The sequence below is a fragment of the Nanorana parkeri genome, unplaced genomic scaffold, assembly GCF_000935625.1.
Source record: "Nanorana parkeri isolate BGI_ZX_2015 unplaced genomic scaffold, ASM93562v1 scaffold743, whole genome shotgun sequence".
NCBI lineage: Eukaryota > Metazoa > Chordata > Amphibia > Anura > Dicroglossidae > Nanorana > Nanorana parkeri.
In genome coordinates this window covers 524,664-544,444 of record NW_017307011.1, presented here as the reverse complement: position 1 = coordinate 544,444, position 19,781 = coordinate 524,664, and the positions used below count along the sequence as shown (strand labels likewise).

General features: G+C 45.6%; 1 protein-coding gene across 1 annotated transcript; it reads right to left on the bottom strand.

Moving 5' to 3' along the window:
• Positions 1-322: 322 nt before the first annotated feature.
• SLC35C2 (solute carrier family 35 member C2) lies at positions 323-18,601 on the bottom strand. Its single transcript, XM_018564305.1, has 11 exons — positions 18,552-18,601; positions 18,161-18,246; positions 16,138-16,306; positions 10,812-10,962; positions 7,596-7,659; positions 7,433-7,505; positions 6,233-6,401; positions 5,126-5,209; positions 4,181-4,356; positions 2,548-2,677; positions 323-560 (listed from the first exon to the last, which is right to left on the bottom strand). Exons 3-11 carry the CDS (start codon positions 16,279-16,281, stop codon positions 460-462), a joined length of 1,092 nt encoding a protein of 363 aa, XP_018419807.1. The 5' UTR covers positions 16,282-16,306; positions 18,161-18,246; positions 18,552-18,601; the 3' UTR covers positions 323-459.
• Between the last annotated feature and the right edge of the window lie 1,180 nt (positions 18,602-19,781).

Below are 19,781 nucleotides of genomic sequence, written 5' to 3'. Positions count from 1 at the left end.
CTATAATAGATAACACACACACATTAGTAGGGTCTGTGTAAAGCCAGCTTATACAGAAACTGATGACGCTTGTCCATTTGCCACATGGAAGACAATGTGTTAACGTACGGATAAGTGCAGAGATGCCAGTCCTTACAGTATAAAATGCTGCAATGCCAGTGTCTGCCTATCTTTGTCAATACATTGGGGTAAAGAAAAAGACAGCAGAATCCAGAAAACAGCATATCTTAAAAAGCACAGAGTGATGAGCATCTGCGGACCTCACAATGCTGAAAGGTGGCACCAGAACTTCTTAGGCACTGATAAACATCACAGCTATTAGTCCCCAGTCTTTCCTGCTGAAAAGGCTCCTATTGTTCCTCTTCTTGGCATACATTCCACAGTGAGCCAGAGGGAATTCACATTATTGGTCCCCTTTATCTCTCAAAGTTCCTCATGATTGATTCCTTGGTTCATTAGTCATGTCTCTTCATCCTCTTCCTCCTCATCATCACCTCCCCTGAGTAACATCTCCATGTCTGTGCTGAGAGACACTCTGTGTTCCTTGTGGATTTCCTCTCCTGGGTAAGCAGAGAACAATACATGAGCCTAAATCAGTGCTAGGACAGTGAGAGCTTCACTCCCAAAATGTCAAATATCAATGTGGGGCTGCGGGGGTGACAATAGAGGTCTAAAAGACCCGTGATATTTTATTAAAGGCCCGTCACCTGCACTAGGCCATCACACAGGGGGCTTCACAGCCCTCCTAAAAATTGCCGGGTGTCTGTTTAAACAGCCCCGATGCTGGCGACGTACACTGTACGTCGTCAGTCACGAAGGGGTTAATCAAATAAATACAAAAACCCTGAAAAAACATTTTTAAAGCTCCTTGCCCCCACGTACATATGAATGCAAATGCTTACATCGAGTGTGATGCACATGATATCAACAATTGCGTAACACATATTAAGTAATCACCGTGCATGCCAGAGTGAGAGGAATAACGCTAGTAGGGCTGCAACAACTAATCGATTAAATCGATAATAATTGATTATAAGAATAGTTGGCAACTATTCTCGTTATTGGTTATTTGGGGGAGGAGAGAGAGAGAGAGGGGGAGAGGGAGAGAGAGGGAGGGGGAGACAAGAAAGACATGTGCATTTTACTATGTATGTGCAAAATTAAAGATTGTCTCTGGAAGTTAAAGTATTAACCACTTCAAGACCAGGTGTTTATAACCCCTTCCTGGCCAGGCCATTTTTCAGTATTCAGCGCTGCAGTACTTTGACTGACATTTATTCCGTCATGCAACGCTGTACTGAAATGAATGTTATACCATTTTATTGGGGACAGATAGGGCTTTATTTTGGGGGTATTTAACAACCACTACGGGGTTTTCTTTTTTACTATATAATGAAAAAAGTACCGAAAATTTTGAAAAAAAACCTGTTCTCCCTACGTTATGTTATAAAACATTATTACCCAGTTTTTTGGTAAAATATAAAAGGTCGGGTCACGTCGGGTAAATAGACACCAAACATGTCAAGCTTTAAAATTGCGCGCACATGCTAAATCGCAAAAAAACTACCATACCCAAAATTGGCCATAGCCGACGCTTTAAGAGCTTTTACCGCTCATCGGTTTAGTGTTATCATTGATTAATGGCCCTAGACTTATTGCTCTCACTCGGATTTGCGGCGATATGTAACATGTGCGGCGTAATGGATGTAATCGTTGTTTTCGCACGTAGGCGGATTCGACGCATGTTTGCATGTGCATATAGGGGCGGGGGACTTTAATTTTTTTTTCATTATTGCTTTGATATGTGACTTTTAATTTGTAAATTCTTTTTTGTAACTTTAATTTTTTTTTTTACTTTTTTCTTTCACTTAACTTTATTGCTAAGACCCCTAATATCACCTAGGGACCCCCAGAGGAGGTGATGAAGCAGAGACCTGCTTCACCAGTTTCTCTCCGGTTTCTGTACCGGAGAGTGACAGAGGAATGTAGAAGTGATGTAATACACATCACTTCCTGCATTCCGAGGAGGAGATCAAACGGAGCTCTTCTACTGAGCTCCGTTTCATCTCCGGCCGCAGAGCTGCTGTGCTGGTCCCGGGCTCACACCGGGAGGAGCGGAGCCCGGGATCGCCAGCACCGGAGGGAGCGCACACCCGCATGCAATTACAAGCGATCGGGCGTCTCTACAGATGCCTGAACGCTCGTAAGTAAACAGCCATCGCTGGCTGTTTACATTAAAAGCTGATTTCCCGTTCGTGCGCGCCGCCTAGCGGCTGGCACGAGCGGGGCGGGATGGGACGTTTAAAAACGCCCACCCGCATTCACAAAGCCGGATTTAATTACAACGGCCGGACAGCAGGTAGTTAAAGTGAACCTGTGCTTTCACAAAACATGACAAAGCAACAAGATCACTTTATTGCCGCCTTCTCCAACGGCACATATTCCCCTTCCCTTTCACTCCTAAAAGCTATAAAAAGGTCTTATATATCCAATAAAAATTAAATAGACTAAGCACTTCTTTTAAAGAGAACCTGGGCCCGTGTTTACCTTTTGAGTGTGTGGTCCTGAGAGCAACATGCAAAGCAATACCCGCGATACAGACTGCGAACCCCAGCCAATTAAGAAGGCTCATTTTATCACCCAGCAGGTGTGTGGCCAACAGAAGTACACAGAGCTCCTGAAAATAAGACAAGAATCAGCAGTTAAGAGGCTACCCGCTGCTGGTTTATTATAAGCAGAACATTTTTATCTTAAACTTTATAATCTGTGGATCCAAATAAGAAAATTGTTACCATACTGGGACCCAAGAAGAGAATTATTACCGAAATATCAGCAAAGCCAAACAAGACAGATATAACGCATTGCGAGTGATCCTCACTATTTCTCTAAGCTTTGCTACAGCAGAGAAAAAAAGTGTTATATTTTATTTATGACATATACAACTAGTTCTGGGGTCACTTTATCTCACAACCATGTCCATATAATTCCCTTCACCTTTACGCGCACTTTAATCCCTAATACGCCTCTCTGCTGTCAAATATATTACTTTATATTTGTCTATTTATATACAAATCTCAGAACCATTCGCCCTGCGAATCTCCATTCTGTGCAAATAGAAACAACAAAATGAATGTTCTTAGTATATTTGCTTTTTAGTCAGTTATTTTCTTGTCAAATGTAACATTCAGAAAATCCAGCATTATGGCCACTATATGGAGCTGAGGAGCACAGGAAACAAATGCTTATGTCCTGCGCTACTAAGCAATCAGGAAGCTGGGCGGCACATAATGACCACCTCCCGGATTTCTGATTGGTTAGGAAGCCAGGCTGCCTAGCAAAAAGTGAAGCCGGCTTCCTAGCCAATCAGGAAGCTGGGTGGTACGTAATGACCCGCCTCCCTGCTTCCTGATTGGTCAGGAAGCCAGGCTGCCTAGGAACAAGTGAAGCCGGCTTCCTAGCCAATCAGGAAGCCGGGAGACGGGTCATGATGTGCCGCCCAGCTTCCTGATTGGCTAGGAAGCCGGCTTCACTTGTTGGTAAGCAGCCTGGCTTCCTAACCAATCAGGAAGCATGTCATGACTCGTGTCCTGACTTCCTGATTGGTCAGGAAGCCACGCTACCTAGCAACAAGTGATGCCGGCTTTCTAGCCAATCAGGAAGCTGGGAGGGGGTCATGACCTGCCACCCGGCTTCATGATTGGCTAGGAAGCCGGCTTCACTCATTGCTAGGCAGCCAGGCTTCCTCACCAATCAGGAAGCCGGACGGCACCCCTATTGGTCAGGAAGCCAGGCAGCCTCGGCATGTGAAGCCGGTGTTCTTTCAATAGAACACCGACTTCACGGGCAATCAGAAAGCCGGGTGACAAGTCATGATCCGCCACCCGACATCCTGATAATCTGAGCACACGGCCCCAGTACTCGATACCGAAAAAACAGTATCGGTGCAATTCTTTGTAGTAAGTAAGGCAGCCCATTCATTTTCACCACAGCAGACCACAATAATATGTCAGCAAGTGTTTGCGGCAGCTAGATGCACTAGGTGCATGGTGCCATTCAAAAGAAATGAAACCGCAGCACGTATTGTGTGTGTTGCAACGTGCAGGACTGAATGACTCCAATGTGTCCGATGTTCTAATACCATCACATTCTGCATGTAACAGGAAAATACACCTATTATTACCTTAAAAATGCCAGCTATGGACAGGGTGAGACTGGATGTTTTTGAAACTAGTAGGAACTCAGAATATCCCAGTCCAAAAGCCAGAAGTCCACCCAATCCAAGCGTTCCCAAAATGACAAGTGGCTCCCGAATTTCATGATAGCGGAACAACTGTTGCGATGTGGACATATGAACACCTGCAAGAGAGAGACAAACAAAGAACATCCCAGGTCAGCAAATCACTAGAAAGCTGGCAGCACACATTACAATATGACTGCACAATCTCCTTAAGGCCTCATTCACATGAGAAAAGGCCGGCATGTACAGCTCCGTGTTGCGTGCACGGCCATATCGGGCAGCTTCCTTGGAAGGACAGGTGCTGCGTGTGATTTAGTATGTAGTCCTTGTCGTTCTCTATGGGACTGCGCGGCCGTACGCCGCCCTACGCTGACCCCAAGTGCAGGTGCGTACGGGTGCGGGTGTCCCGGCTCGGACGCAGACAGCATCCATCCTGTCAGCGTACATGTACGGACGCCATCACGGACGTGCAGGGCGGGTGAGCGTAGGGCGGCGTACGGCCGCGTACTCCCATAGAGAAGGACAGGGGCTGCGTACTATTCACACGCAGCACCTGTCCTTCCCGGGTGCTGCCCGATGCGGCCCTGCACGCAGCATGGAGCTGTACGTGCCGGCCTTTTCTCATGTGATGTGAGGCCTTAGACTTAACAACAACTGTGTAATGAGAGGGCCAACCTAGATTGCATATAAACTAAATGGATTGTTCAGAAAGCCCATGGCACTGCATACAGTAGTTGTTGGTAAATCTAAAGCAGATTATACAATCAGATTGTAGCATGTGGCCAGCTTTAACTTTCACTAAACTAACACAACATCAACTACACTCAGTGACAGTATAGTAGTTATGCTACAATGGCAAAATTGATGCATAAAAGATTTCATTCTCACCTTCAATGCCAACAAACAATGGGAACAGGCTGAGGAACATAAGAGGTTGTAAGTGAAACATAGTGTCTATGGGATTCTGTAAACCTAGGGGGAAAAATAAGATATAAATATATATATGTACTGGTGAGTTTGCTATTCACTGCCTAATTTCCCATAAGTCATACACAACATAAAGCTGAACTCCAGGGAACTATGAAAGACATATTAATGCAGCTCTATATTCGTTATTAAATCATTACATGCATTTTAATGCAGTCAGTGTATGTACCTGTAGCTGCATTTTACCTGGTATCAGCCCAACACTAAAAGGTGCCCATGCACCTTACGACCATCTCAAGACTTTTGTCTTGCGATGGTCATAAGCTTATTAAAAGCTTATTAAAAGCTCGTACGATCTGGCTGAGGGGGGGGCTTCCGATGACGGCAGTGAGGGGCGGGCTTCCGATCACTGGAAACGGGCAGTGTGTGCTTGCGCGCACCGGCCCTTTCGGCAGTTGTCGAACAAGCAGGCCACTAACCCGCCCAGAATCGTACGATTCTCAGCGGGTTTTCAAGCCTGCTTGTTCGATGGAAGACGTGCGATTGTACAGTAGAAACGGTTGCACGCCTCCCATACACTGTACGATTATCGTACGTTTGCGTGATTTCCCGCGATTCTCGTACGAGTATCGTACAGTGTATGGGCACCTTTAGACTGGGAAAGAGGTTAGGAGCAAGGCTGAAAGTCAATCAGGTGTGTTGTATACATATGTGCCAATAATGAGCATGCTGATAAGAGAAGAGAGCAGCCTGTGGCTTCTCTCTCATACTTGTGATGTCATGTCTATCCGCCATCAATAAAAGGACCTTGGTGTACGGATGACTGTCTCTTCTGGGGGTGAAGAGAGGACACTGCTGTTTCCCTCTTAAACCCTCACTGAAAGAGTTACTTTTTCTAAAACCTGGAGGTCTTATTTAAGCTTCCCAAGGCCACCCAAAACCAATATAAAAAGCCTATCCATTATCATGTTGCAAAGAGCTGCACTTACATCATATGAAGTATTAGAAAGATAATAACTGCTACACAAAAATCAATCTACCAGTGAGGAGCCATTACCCAGTACTTACCCAGCTCTGCCTTCTGCATGAGGATCTGGGTCAGGGTCCATCTGATCCCACCAAGACAGGACGCAGCAAGGACCAAAACGAAACCCCTGGTGTCAAACTGCGTGGACTTGAAAGTGAACATAAAGAGGCCTCCGGAAATGAGTAATACGACCAGAATAAGGGCCGGTCTCTGAAAAAACAGGATTGGTAACACCGGTTACTGTGTGCACTGTGGGAAGAGAGTCACCAGCACATTTTAGTCTTAATCAAGGCACCTTTATTGATGTTTAATCGATCATATCACACACACAAAAAAAACATTTCGGAGCCAGACTGGGTCCTTTCATCAGGTAATGTGATATAGTGCCGAAATAAAACACATACAACTACCGGTACATCAGGGAGATCCCAAGAACCAACCAGAAAATCTATCTCCACCCTTCTGACTTCATAATGATGGTGGTTATGGTGAGCAGGTCACACAGAAAGTGTATCAATTTACATATATAGTCTGTATTGTTGGATTAATGGGTGATCCGGTGTACTATCAAAGTTTGGGACTACGTTGGAATGTGTGACGTCGTCACACATTCCAACGCAATCCTGCCCAGTTTCACAGCAGTGGAATGTGTGACCACCCATTACGGCAAGGTGACATGGTCACACATTCCAACGTAATCCTGCCCAGTTTCACAGCAGTGGAATGTGTGACCGCCCATTAGGTCAAGCACTCCAACACTTTTGTCGGCCGTTCCAGGGCAGATCGGCTCACTGCGCATGTGCAGGAGAACCGATTATCTGCCTGGAACAGCTGATCGCTCTCAAATGTCACTTCTATCGGACTTTGTGAGTGCCGCAGAGGGGGGTGATTCACAAACAGTAACTGCAATCAGCCAGCACCGCAGATGTATAAAAAAAGATATAAAATATATATCTGCGGTGCTCAGTGGCCGATTGTGACACTCCTGCAGTTTACGGTTTGTGAACCCCCCCCCCTTCCCCTCTGCGGCACTCACAAAGTCCGATAGAAGTGACATTTGAGACCGATCAGCTGTTCCAGGCAGATGATCGGTTATGAAATATTTACACGATCACATCTGTAAATCATCAATCATACACCATTATAAGTATAGGTAATTTAGCTGTCATATATAAAAGAAGGGAACCCAAAAGATTCCCGTTCACTCCCTCTCCACCCCGCACATGCCTTCCATGACTCACCAGCTCCTCCAACTTGAAGACGAGGGAGAAGAAGAGGATGAAGAGGACAGCGGAGGACTTTGTCATGGTGTACCTGGTGGTAACAGAAAAAAAACATGATAGTGATTGTAGAAGCATAGTTCTTCTCCTCTTCCATCAATGATGTAGGCCTTGTCCAACTCACAGTGACACAGTGATGTACAGGAAGCTCCAGTTGGAAAGCCCAATGTCCAGGGCAGTGGCCAAAGCTGCATATAGAAAAACAAGAGTTACAGTTCTGCAATATGCAAGCCAACACTGCCAAGAGGAAGTGGCAGCCAACACTGCCAAGAGGAAGTGGCATCTTCCACTTAAAGCCACTCTAAACCCAGGGTACTTGAATGTATTTTTAAGATTTAACTCCTATTAACAAAAATGGATCTTATTTGTGTATCACTCGGCTGTAGATCCTCAAATCATCTCTGAATTGGTGCTGACACTGTCCTTCCTTCTGGAGGGTGGCTTCTATTGTTCCCCATGGTCCCTGTGTGTGTTGTAAAGTAGCCACCTTTCCAAGCTCGCTTCTGTGATGGACTACAATCTCATGTTCAGTTTACTAATTTGTATTGAGATTATAGTCTCAAACAATTTTAACTCTGTAACCCCCAACCCCTATAATATCTGCAATCTATGCTCTCGCCTGTACATTAACCCTTTCACCTCCCTTATCCTGCACATCTATACATAAACCCCTTCCTCTCCATCCTCCCACTGTATGTGACCTGTACATTAACCCCTTCACTCCTTCCTCCTACTGTGTATGACCTGTACATTTATTATATCTTGTGCACTATTTACAAGCTCCATGTTTAAATCCCCTCGATACCGGCATGTTTCTTCATTTCCTAAATACTGCAGCAAAAAAAAAAAAAAATCAGATGACCTTGACGTGTCTACATTCTAAAAAGTACAAAATCGATAGATGGTCGCTCGCACTCCAACTTGATGCAGAGTCAATCCCTTTATTGACTGGAATCGTGTCACATTTATAGTGATGATTCGGAACCAAGTGGTTCCTTCCTAAGGCAAACATTATACATTATAAAATCTCGGGGATTTTCCTATTTTTATTTGCTAGGATTTCTAAACGAAAGTAAGAGAAACAGGCTTTTTTCTAAATGTTTGGGTCTTTTTAGAGTCTTACATAGCAAACAATTTTTAAAAAGCGGCTATTAAATACCAATAAAAGAACTATTTGTTATAAAAATGAATTAATTTTGTTAGTGTTGAGTGAGGGAGGAATTCTCAGCCAAACTTGCACAGCGCTGAAAACTGAAAACTAGTCTAGTGATGAAGAGGGTGTAACATGCTAGTACTGAAGTGCTTGATATATTCATTTTCTAACTTAGGAATCAATATACCACCTCCTCCTCCCCATGACTAACATTCACTTCCTGTCCTTACCTTCCGAGAAAACCATTACATTCTTATAATTCACATACCTGTTCAGTATTCTGCTGACACCTGCCAGCAAGTATGGGGCAGGAATGTTGTTTACACACCAAACCTATTCCCAATTTACACAACAGACATCAGTGCTGGTGACATTTCTGTCCAATATGAGACTCTCCTCCAAACCTGGCGAGGATGCACCACAAATACTGCATTCAAAAATGTATCCCAGCTATTGCACTTTGGCTGCTGTGGACTTCAGGTTAATATAAAATACACCAATGACTGCAGTGGAAACTGTAAGTCTGTGCAATCAATAGTTAGAGATATGGGCTTCTGACTCCAAAGGAGAATCTTACACATTCCGCTATAAGTCAAGGTTGGTCTGGCCCACTTCCATCACATAGAAAAATCAATATGGAGAATCGTGATGATAGAGAGGGCAGGCCCAATTTAAAGAGCACTACAGCCAAAACTTTTTTTGGCTTTAGCTCTCTATTGGTCACAGGAGTATATTTACTACGGCTGCACCGATACCGGTTTTTCTGTATCCACTACGAGTAGCGACATTGATCTTTCGGTACTTGCCAATACCGAGTACTGATACCGGTACTTTCGCTAGCATGGAGCAGGCTGCCTGCCCAATCTGGAAGCCGGGCAGCGTGTCATTACCCACTGCCTGTCTTTTTGATTGCCAGGGAATCCGGCTCCATGATGTTTGGTCGGTTCGATGCTGATTGGCTTCCCAGCCAATCAGCATGGAGCCAGCCAAACAGCATGGAACCGCCATTTCGGCCAATCAAGAAGCCGGGCAGCGAGTCATTACCCACCGCCCGGCTTCCTGATTGACCGGGAAGCTGGCTCCATGTTCCCTCACGGCAATCCCGGTCAGAGGAAATCTCCCTCTGAGCGGAAGTTTTGGTATCAGAGTACTCTCCCAAATACTCGTATCAGCACCAATACTAGTATCGGTATCAGAGCATCCCTAATATTTACTAATGTGTCACAATATAGCGGGCATAAAGCCCGCTATGTGCTGACAGCGCAGAGCCATGCTGCAGTCGGGAAGGATCCTGACAATTTTGACAGCTGGCTCTGCCTCTCTAGAGCCACAGCCAGCTGTGCCCGCCCCCTCCCCTGCCTGTCCCTCTAATTAGCACTGGAGGAACAGAGAGGAGGGAGGAATCCCTGTGGGGAGTGGTGACTGACAGTCCGCTCTCTGCAGGGAGAAGCTGTGAGCTGAGCAATCAGAGGTTTGTGATGTCCTATACTATTGGGATATTTTACTCTCCCAATAGTATAGGAAAAATAGAAGCAGTTTTGCAAAAATGAATAAATGCGCACCCATCAATAAAAGTAAAAATGTGCATTTGTTATTGTTTTGCATTGGAGCCTGCAAATCATTGCAACTGTAATCAGTGGATCACAGGAGCGACCTTCAGGCTCCTACAGACTCTCCCTCCCAGTCCCTATCCATACAGAGGTAGGGACTTTCAGTTACAGGATGGGAGGAAGTGTCAATGGACTACAAGTGTGGTGGCATCATCGCACTTGTACTCGATTGAGGACTAGGGGTCCTTCTGCCGCTGAGGCTCCATTCATTTACAGGTCCTGAGAGCAGATCAGTGAATAGCTGCCAATTTGAAATATATACAAGATCCTGCAGGGAGAAGAATCCTGGGATTCTGGTAATTTGGGGGTGAGGGGCAAGGGAGGTGACCCTGCTTCATGTTACACCCTGAAAAGGATGTACCATAAAACATAGTCTTAAAATGGAGTCAGTTGTTAAAGAAGAACTCCGGGCACAAATTGTAACAGGAAAAGCTGAGATCTGCATATACATCTGTGGATGTAAAACGCTGGATAAGGTTATGAATGCAGATCCAAAGGGCAGGTACAAGGTCTGAATGTCTATTCACCAAAGTCTATAATATACGTTAGTATAAGGAGAACACAATGTTGTCTGTACCTGTAGGGGCCACTTTTTTTAGGTAGTCTGACCACGGTAGGATAACACGCGCACGGCCGCTATAGCATGTCATCAGTGCCCGACTTACTGCTGACATAATGAAAATCATCAGCAGATGCACAAGAGTCATAAACAGAGGAAAGTGAAACTTCTGCAACAAAGAAGAGGAAACAGAGGAAAGAAAGTGTTAATGATAATAGACTTTCTGTTTCATACAATCCTCAAGTCAAACATGAAAATGCTGCATCTACATTGGTGAGTCAGGCTGCCTGCTGAGCGACTAATGTCCATGCGCTCATTCAGCTTTGCAGCAGGTTGCAGGCTCATTACATCCCTAAAGTATATATAGTTATTATTTATTATTACAGGTATTTATACAGCCGCCCAATTTACACAGTGCATTACACATTCACATCAGTCCCTGCCCTCGAGGAGCTTACAATCTAAGGTCCCCATCTCACACGCATACATACAGGGCCAATATAGACAGGAGCCAATTACCCTTCTAGCATGTCTTTGGAGTGTGGGAGGAAACCATAGTACCCGGAGGAAACCCACACAAGCATGCGGAGAACATACAAACTCCATGCAGATAGTATCCTAACTAGGATTTTAACCGGGGACTCCAGTGCTGCAAGGCAGAAGTCAGCAATTTCCCGGGTTCTGAGCATCACCTCGGCAGATGTCAGAGAGAAGTTGTACATGTACAAGACTGCAGAACAAGAGGCTGTAGTCCTGAACACAGTGACAGTCTGGGGAATCTGCTTGAGATGCATTTTAAACACAGATTATGGTACAAAGAGCGGACCATCAGGATCACGGCTGAACTCCGGGCTAAAGGAATTATTACATTTATACAGTACCTTCATTAGCTGTAAGGGCTTGTTCAAGCTGGCCCACCTGCATTGTGCTCCATATAACGCATGTGCACTGTTGTGTGTTGTACAGGGTGGGGCAATGCGTTACAACGCATCACACGGTGTGTTTGCTTTTTTACTTTTTTGAAATGTGAGAAAATGACTTTTCATTCACCTCTATGTAACATGCTGCAGCACACTGACATGCAACATAGTGCATTGCATAAAAATGCTGCATTGTTACACAGCACACTCCAGTGCACATGCATGGTGTGAACAGGGCCCATAGAAAATATGCTGCATTCTCCTTTATAGGTATTAGGGGGAATTCTAGTCTCCTTATTACATTCCCATTTGTATCTATGCTGGTGCAATTCTAAAGGAGGTCTACTAATTACATAGTTCAACCAGTCAGCAACAATAACTCTTCCATTATCATATGGCTGAATTGAAAGTTTCAGTCAGAAACTGCTCTACTGTTCAGTCTCATCGTCAATTGGGAATCCTTAGTCGTGTAAAATCCTTATTTGCAGCAGAGTGGAAATTTATCAAAAAAACGACTTGTCCAAGGACTAAAGCGGGGCCCAATCTACTTGGGCCCCGCAATCTATTTGTCCTGCTACTAAAAAATAATTTTAACCATAATCGTATTTTAGAAGCGCTTCTCATTGGTCTGCATGGTCAACAAGCCCATATGTGATAGCGTTTGGAGATGACAGGTTCTCTTTATGGAGCTTGCCCTCCAACACAGAAGATCAAGCACAGCATTGTGGTCACTCTTATGTGCAACCCAGCTTGTGGCAGCTGCACTGCGAGTACAGCGCTCCTGTCTCACTGATCACACAGAAGATTGGAGAGTCTGCTCCCTGCTCTCCATCCTGAAGTCATTTGCTGTGGTCCTGGGTCCCCCTGCTCTTCTGGGGTCCGAAAACCACGGTGGGGAAGTGGAGTGGGGAACAAGCAGGCTTCTACTGTACAGCTGCCCAGATCACTTGTACAAAACGAGCAGCGACTTCCTTACGCTACATTTAGTCCTGCTTGCCCGAACAGGGCTAAATGTCATAAGGAAAACACCTTCCCGGCGACCGGAACTTCAGGTCTGGTGTGTCGAGCGATAAGAATGGCGCACTGTTATATTTGTTAGTCAAAGAACGTATACATATAATGATAAAACTCATACAAGAGTTTAAGAATATATCATCTCTAAGGCCCGTTCACATTGAGAGATTTACCGCACGGTAATTCCCGCGATATCGCGGCTGTCGCGGGTCGTGCGTCGCTACAGCAGGACCCTTTTTGGAGCGGATTTTGCCGCGATTCTAGCTTGCTCAATGCAAGCATTTGCACAATGACAAACGCGCGATTTGCGAATCGCTCAGTGTGAATGGGGCCTAAAGGTACTCTCCAGCCTGTTCACACCATCCAATGCGTTCACAGCAGTTCTGTGCCATGAACACACTGGATCTCATGAGCAAAGCCTCACCGCGCTCTGGGGAGGAAGGGGGCGTGGTGGTGCCATTCATTTAAATGGGCGCCCTGCTCACAGTGTGGTCCCCCGCACCGGAACGCATGGCATTGCCCTGCGGTACCAGCCACTGCGTTCCAGTGCGGTCGTTCCGCACTGGAACGCATGGCATTGTGGTACCACTCAGAGTCCAAACTATTATCATTTCCCTTCAACACTCGTCTGAACTTTTAGCATTTTTTGCATTTTGTTAAACTTAAAGGGCTCCACTTCATATCTCTGCCTGTCATGTTCACGTCATTCTAATTTGCTTTGCTGGTTGTTTTGCTTAGAATAAACTAAACAAAAAAATGGAAATGAGACATTTGACTGAAAAGTCAACAGAATAATCTGCATCCTCACTGAAAGCTGCTCCCTCCCCCTGTGAAAATTACAATATGTCTACTTTCCAAGTATAGCTCGCTGCTCTGCTGAGCATTTCGATGGACTGTGTCAGCGAATCTTGGCACGCTGCAAGCAGAATATTAAGGGATTAAACAGGACGCTGCCCTAAAGTATCTCTAAACCACAGAACAAAACTGGAACACATTGCAGCTTACCCGTCCTCAGATCTGGGGGGCTGCATTCGTTTTCTCTTTTTCTGGCTCAATACATTTTCTGCAAATACCTTCTGATTGTGTCAGAAATCAGTCACTTCCTGTGCACTGGACTGAAATCTTAAACAACATCATCAGCCTTCCTAGTTCTCTTCTGTCAACTACAAAACACCTCTGCTCTAAGTCATGGAGAGCAAAGGGGGGCGTTCTGTAGTCATGTCCAAGAGTGACAACGCTGCTCCTCCATAGATGCAGTACAGTGCGTGTGCATGGTCACACTCGGACAAGTGTGTTACTGGGAGGTAAAAATGAAGGGACAAAAAAGCCTGAAAATGAATGCAGCCACCACATCTAAGCACTGGTAACTTGCAAAATAATACATTTTGGGGGGGGGGTAGCTAAACTTTGGGATCAATTTATAAACAAGAGTGGCCCTGCGAATATCTGTGAACGTTCGCTCTGTGCAAATATGCAACAAATGTCCTTTATTTTTTTTAAACTTTAGTGGAATGTTTTTTTATGTAATATTACAGTATGGCCAGTAGATGGCGCTAAAGGATATAAGGATTTATTTTGTATGCTCCTCGGCGCCATCTACTGGCCACAACGCTAATTACATGAAAAAGAAAAATCAAAAATACATTACCTTGTAAAGAAACAACTAAAGAACTTAGCAAAGGCAAATATCCACACAGAACAAATGTGCAGAACAAACACACTCCACAGCAAAACAATAGCCGCTCACACATTTCCAAACATGTCTCCGCCTAATGAACAAAGGTTTGCGGCAGCTTTCAATACAGAAAACTGTCGCAGATCTCCGCCAGATGGGACCTGGCGGTCGGGATGTGAACAGATTACAGGTAACATGGCAGACAGCTCACATGCCTCTTACTACCCAAGCAGTGAGCATACTACACAGGCAGAGCCTGCTTATAGACAGGGAAAGCCCCTTATAAGAATAGGCAAGGAACACACAGGCTGGTCATTAGAGTACACTATATTGCCAAAAGTATTGGGACACCCCTCCAAATCATTGGATTCAGGTGTTCCAATCACCTCCATGGCCACAGGTGTATAAAATCAAGCACCTAGGCATGCAGACAAACATTTGTGAAAGAATGGGTCGCTCTCAGGAGCTCAGTGAATACAAGCGTGGTACTGTGATAGGTTGCCACCTGTGCAATAAGTCCATCCGTGAAATCTTCTTGCTACTAAATATTCCACGGCCATCTGTTAGTGGTATTATAACAAAGTAGAAGCAACTGGGAACAACAGCAACTCAGCAACGAAGTGGTAGATCACGTAAAATGACAGAACAGGGTCAGTGCATGCTGAAGTGCACAGTGTGCAGAAGTCGCCAACAGTCTGCAGAGTCAATAGCTACAGACCTCCAAACTTTGTGTGGCCTTCAGATTGGCACAACAACAGTGCGTAGAGAGCTTCATGGAATGGGTTTCTAGGCCGAGCAGCTGCACCCAAACCTTACATCACCAAGTGCAATGCAAAGAGTCGGTTGCAGTGCTGTAAAGCACGCCACCAATAGACTCTAGAGAAGTGGAGACGTGTTCTCTGGAGTGACGAATCACGCTTCTCTCTCTGGCAATTCGGTGGACGTGTCTGGGTTTGGCGGTTGCCAGGAGAACAGTTCTTGCCTGACTGCATTGTGCAAAGTGTAAAGTTTGGTGGAGGGAGGATTAGAGTGTGTGGTTGTTTTTCAGGGGTTGGGCTTGGCCCCTTTGTTCCAGTGAAGGGAACTCTTAAGGCATCAGCACACAAAGACATTTTGCACAATTTCATGCTCCCAACTTTGTGCGAACAGTTTGGGGATGGCCCCTTCCTGTTCCAACATGACTGCGCACCAGTGCACAAAGCAAAGTCCATAAAGACATGGGTGAGCGAGTTTGGGGTGGAGGAACTTGACTGGCCTGCTCAGAGTCCTGACCTCAACCCGATAGAACACCTTTGGGGTGAATTAGAGCGGAGACTGCGAGCCCGGCCTTCTCCTCCAACATCAGTACCTGACCTCACAAATGTGCTTCTGGAAGAATGGTCAAACATTCCCATAGACACTCCTAAACCTTGTGGACGCCTTCCCAGAAGAGTTGAAGCTGTTATAGCGGCAAAGTGCAGGCCAACTCAATATTGAACCCTACGGACTAAGACTGGGATGTCATTAAAGTTCATGTGTGTGTAAAGGCAGGCGTCCCAATACTTTTGGCAATATAGTGTAGCTCAGCTAAAAATCCAATCTCCCCATGCCAAGGGTGGGTTGAGAAATCCCTCAGGGGTCCTAGATACCAAAAAGCACTTGCAGGGAACCAAACCCTTCCTCACTAAAACCAGTTTCAAGCCATCTGTTATTGCTGGAGCCCTGCCTTAACTTTCTCTGAGAATCCATTCTTCACCTTAAGCAGCCATTTGTTGTAGAAGGTGATCCCGATGGAGAAACAGTAATAGAAGAGGACCAGCCCCAACGTGAAGAGTACTTTCCATAGTACGGCCCAGCAAGGTAAACCCATCATGTCAGCCGCACCAGGACTTAGTGGCATTATAATGTCTAGGGGCAAAATGAACCTGAAAAACATAAAATACAAGATAAAGTCTATGACATACAGGTCAGAAAATCCATTCACATTATTACCTCCCTTGTATGACTGAAAAGCTGTCATTTATTACTAGTATACGGGATTTATAAAGCGCCAAAAGTTTGTGCAGCACTTTACATAATAGAGACAGTAGTTACAAAACATGGTCAAGAGGGCCCTACAACAGAGGTAGACAACCTTGCCACTCCGACTGTAGTTGAACCACAAATCCCATCATCCCTCTGCCTCTGGGAGTAATGCCTGTCAAAATCTTGCAATGCCTTGTGGGACTTGTAGTCCCACAACAGCTGGAGCAAAGAGGAGATGAATGGAGCAGAGGAAATACAGTGTACAATGTTATAAAGTTGTATCTCTTCATAGCACATCCAAATAGTGTTTACATACAGCGTTCAGAAGCTCCATTGGTGACAGCTGTGGCTGCATTGCTCAGCAAGTCCTGGCTGTCATTTTGACAGCTGCATGCAAAAGGTGGCGGGTGAGTGTATACAAAGGTATGTGGCCACTTGATACCAATGCTACGACTCTCCTAATCCCAGTAACACCAATGACAGGACACTATTTGTCCCACAGACACCAACAATGGAGGCGCTATTCCTCTTAGTACTCAATGGTGCTGGGGAATTTCCACAAACCCTGAGGCGTCTCCCAATGACACAATGGCATTTCTTACTCCTACTGACCACCAACCTGGGGCATTTTTTACTCCTACTGCCCACCAACCCTGGGGCATTTTTTACTCCTACTGCCCACCAACCCTGGGGCATTTTTTACTCCTACGGACCACCAACCCTGGGGTATTTTATACTCCTACTGACCACCAACCCTGGGGTATTTTATACTCCTACGGACCACCAACCCTGGGGTATTTTATACTCCTACGGACCACCAACCCTGGGGTATTTTTTACTTCTATTGACCACCAACCCTGGGGTATTTTATACTCCTACGGGCCACCAACCCTGGGGTATTTTATACTCCTACGGACCACCAACCCTGGGGTATTTTATACTCCTACGGACCACCAACCCTGGGGTATTTTATACTCCTACGGACCACTAACCCTGGGGTATTTTTTACTCCTACTGACAACCAACCCTGGGGTATTTATTTACTCCTACTGACCACCAACCCTGGGGCACTTTATACTCCTACGGACCAGCAACCCTGGGGTATTTTTTACTTCTACTGACCACCAACCCTGGGGTATTTTTTACTTCTACTGACCACCAACCCTGGGGTATTTTATACTCCTACGGACCACCAACCCTGGGGCATTTTATACTCCTACCGACCATCAACCCTGGGGTATTTTATACTCCTACCGACCATCAACTCTGGCGCATTTTTTAGCCTTACTGAACAATAGGGATATGTGTGGGCTCAGTCACACTCCCCTCCCTAACCAATCAGCAGTGGCTGATTCCTTGCCCAACTACACGTAACAAAGGGGCAGATGATTTGCCTGGGGGAGAGGTAGGTGGGTGTGTGACTGACAGTTTTGCACGTGCTTGAGCGAACTCAGTTTGCACAAAGGCCATGCACATCTGTACTGGCCACCTACCCTGGCGCATTTTTTACTTCTACTTACCACCAGCCTGGGGCTATTTTGAACTCCTATTCACCGTCAGCCCAGGGGCATTTTTAGCACCACTAGCTAGTCTGGTCCCTTAGCAGCCGGAAACACAATGAACATTTATTTGACAAGGACGCCTTTTCTGATGCTCACCATATGGGGATCTAGAACATCTTTTTAATACAGGTCAACATATCTGTAACCGATCTGAAATTCCAGCCGGCCACTATTGTTACTCTACCAACTTACCCAAACTGCGTCCACGCTTGTCACCGCAGGGAGATCCGTGTCCTCCAACATCTGTCCAATTGTGTCCTGTCAGCCCAGCCTGACACCTGCACAGATCACACAGCAGCCTCAGGTTAGAATACTTTCAGGACAGGACCCCCTCCACCCCCTGCATTGAGAGGACCCCTATATACAGTTTATTATTGTGCAGAGCCGCGGCTTTGTGCACAATGACCTGAACTCCACAGACAGCATCATAAGTGTGCAACAGATGGTGGGACGTTCGGGGCCATTCCTCCCCTCACACACAGCAATATGTCACTATACAGAGAGCACACCGGACTGGTACGTATACCAGTCCGGTGTGCACATATAATGTGCACATTCCACCCTATCAGACACCCCCATGTACCTCCTCTACAGCGATCCGCTCAGCACACAGACGTGGCTCATCGCGCGGAGCATGCTGGGAGTGTCCTAACACGGGAATGTCCTCCTCCCGCCGCCATCTTGGTGGTGGCATGTGATACTTCTCATGCAAAGTTCTTGTGTTGACACGGCTGTTCTCTGTCACCAATGTTGAAGAAAGTGTAACATTGTTGGCTTCTAATAGTGTAGAAGGGATGACAAATGCCCTATGTCCCCGGAAGGGGTCCTGTGTTTTATACAAGAATACCACTTCAGAGCTCCCAACTGTCCTTTATTTAGAGTGACTGTCCCTGTTTTTGGACCAAATCTCATTGTGCCTCATTCCTCTTCTATGTCCCTCTTTTATATGCTATGTAGATATTTATATAAGTAAAGTTGCTTATTTTGCACTAAACTTTTTTTTTATTTTACCTATCCTTCAACTTACTGTGCTGGTTAAAGGTGCAGTCCACCTTTTAGAAAGCAAATAAAACATTTGCATTCATGATCTTTTTGCATTGGAGCCAGTACAGCATTGCAATCGTGATCAGTGGATTATGGGTGCAATGCTCTGGCGCCTGCAGACTGTCCATTCGTCCATGTCTAAACTTCAGTATGGACATTCAGTAACATGGACGGGAGGAAGAATGAATAGACTACAAGTGCGGTGAGGTCACCGCACTTGTACTCCATTGAGAACTACAAATCTGCCGTAGTGGTTGATGGGTCTTGTAGTGTCTCTAGTCACAGATCCTGTGGAAGCATCTGTGAGTGGATGATAAGGCTGTACAGTCCCATCATTCATTTACAGATATTTCTATGGGATCTGTAAATGGAGAGGCTACACGTCCCGTCAGCCACTGTGGCACCAGATTAAAAAATTGACAACACTCTGCAGGAGAATTCAGGTACATGGAGGGGCGAGATGGTGGAAGAACTCTCTGTTTTGCCTGAGAAAGGGACCATGCAGTTCCGAAACGTTGCCTGTGATGACGTCACACTATATAGCAGTCATTAAATGTTGACTAGAATTCATGCTGCAGTGCTAGTGACCTTTCTTTACTTGGATTTGTTCTGCGGTGGCATCCGCTGTCATTGCAGCACCCACCCATTTTTTCAGGGTTTTTGATCCAGTCAGAAGTGCGATGGGCTCACATATTAATTGATCCCAGTGGCTATAGTCGCCAGGAGTCTGTTTACAGGGGCCTGCAGCCCACGCCTTAAGGGATATGGC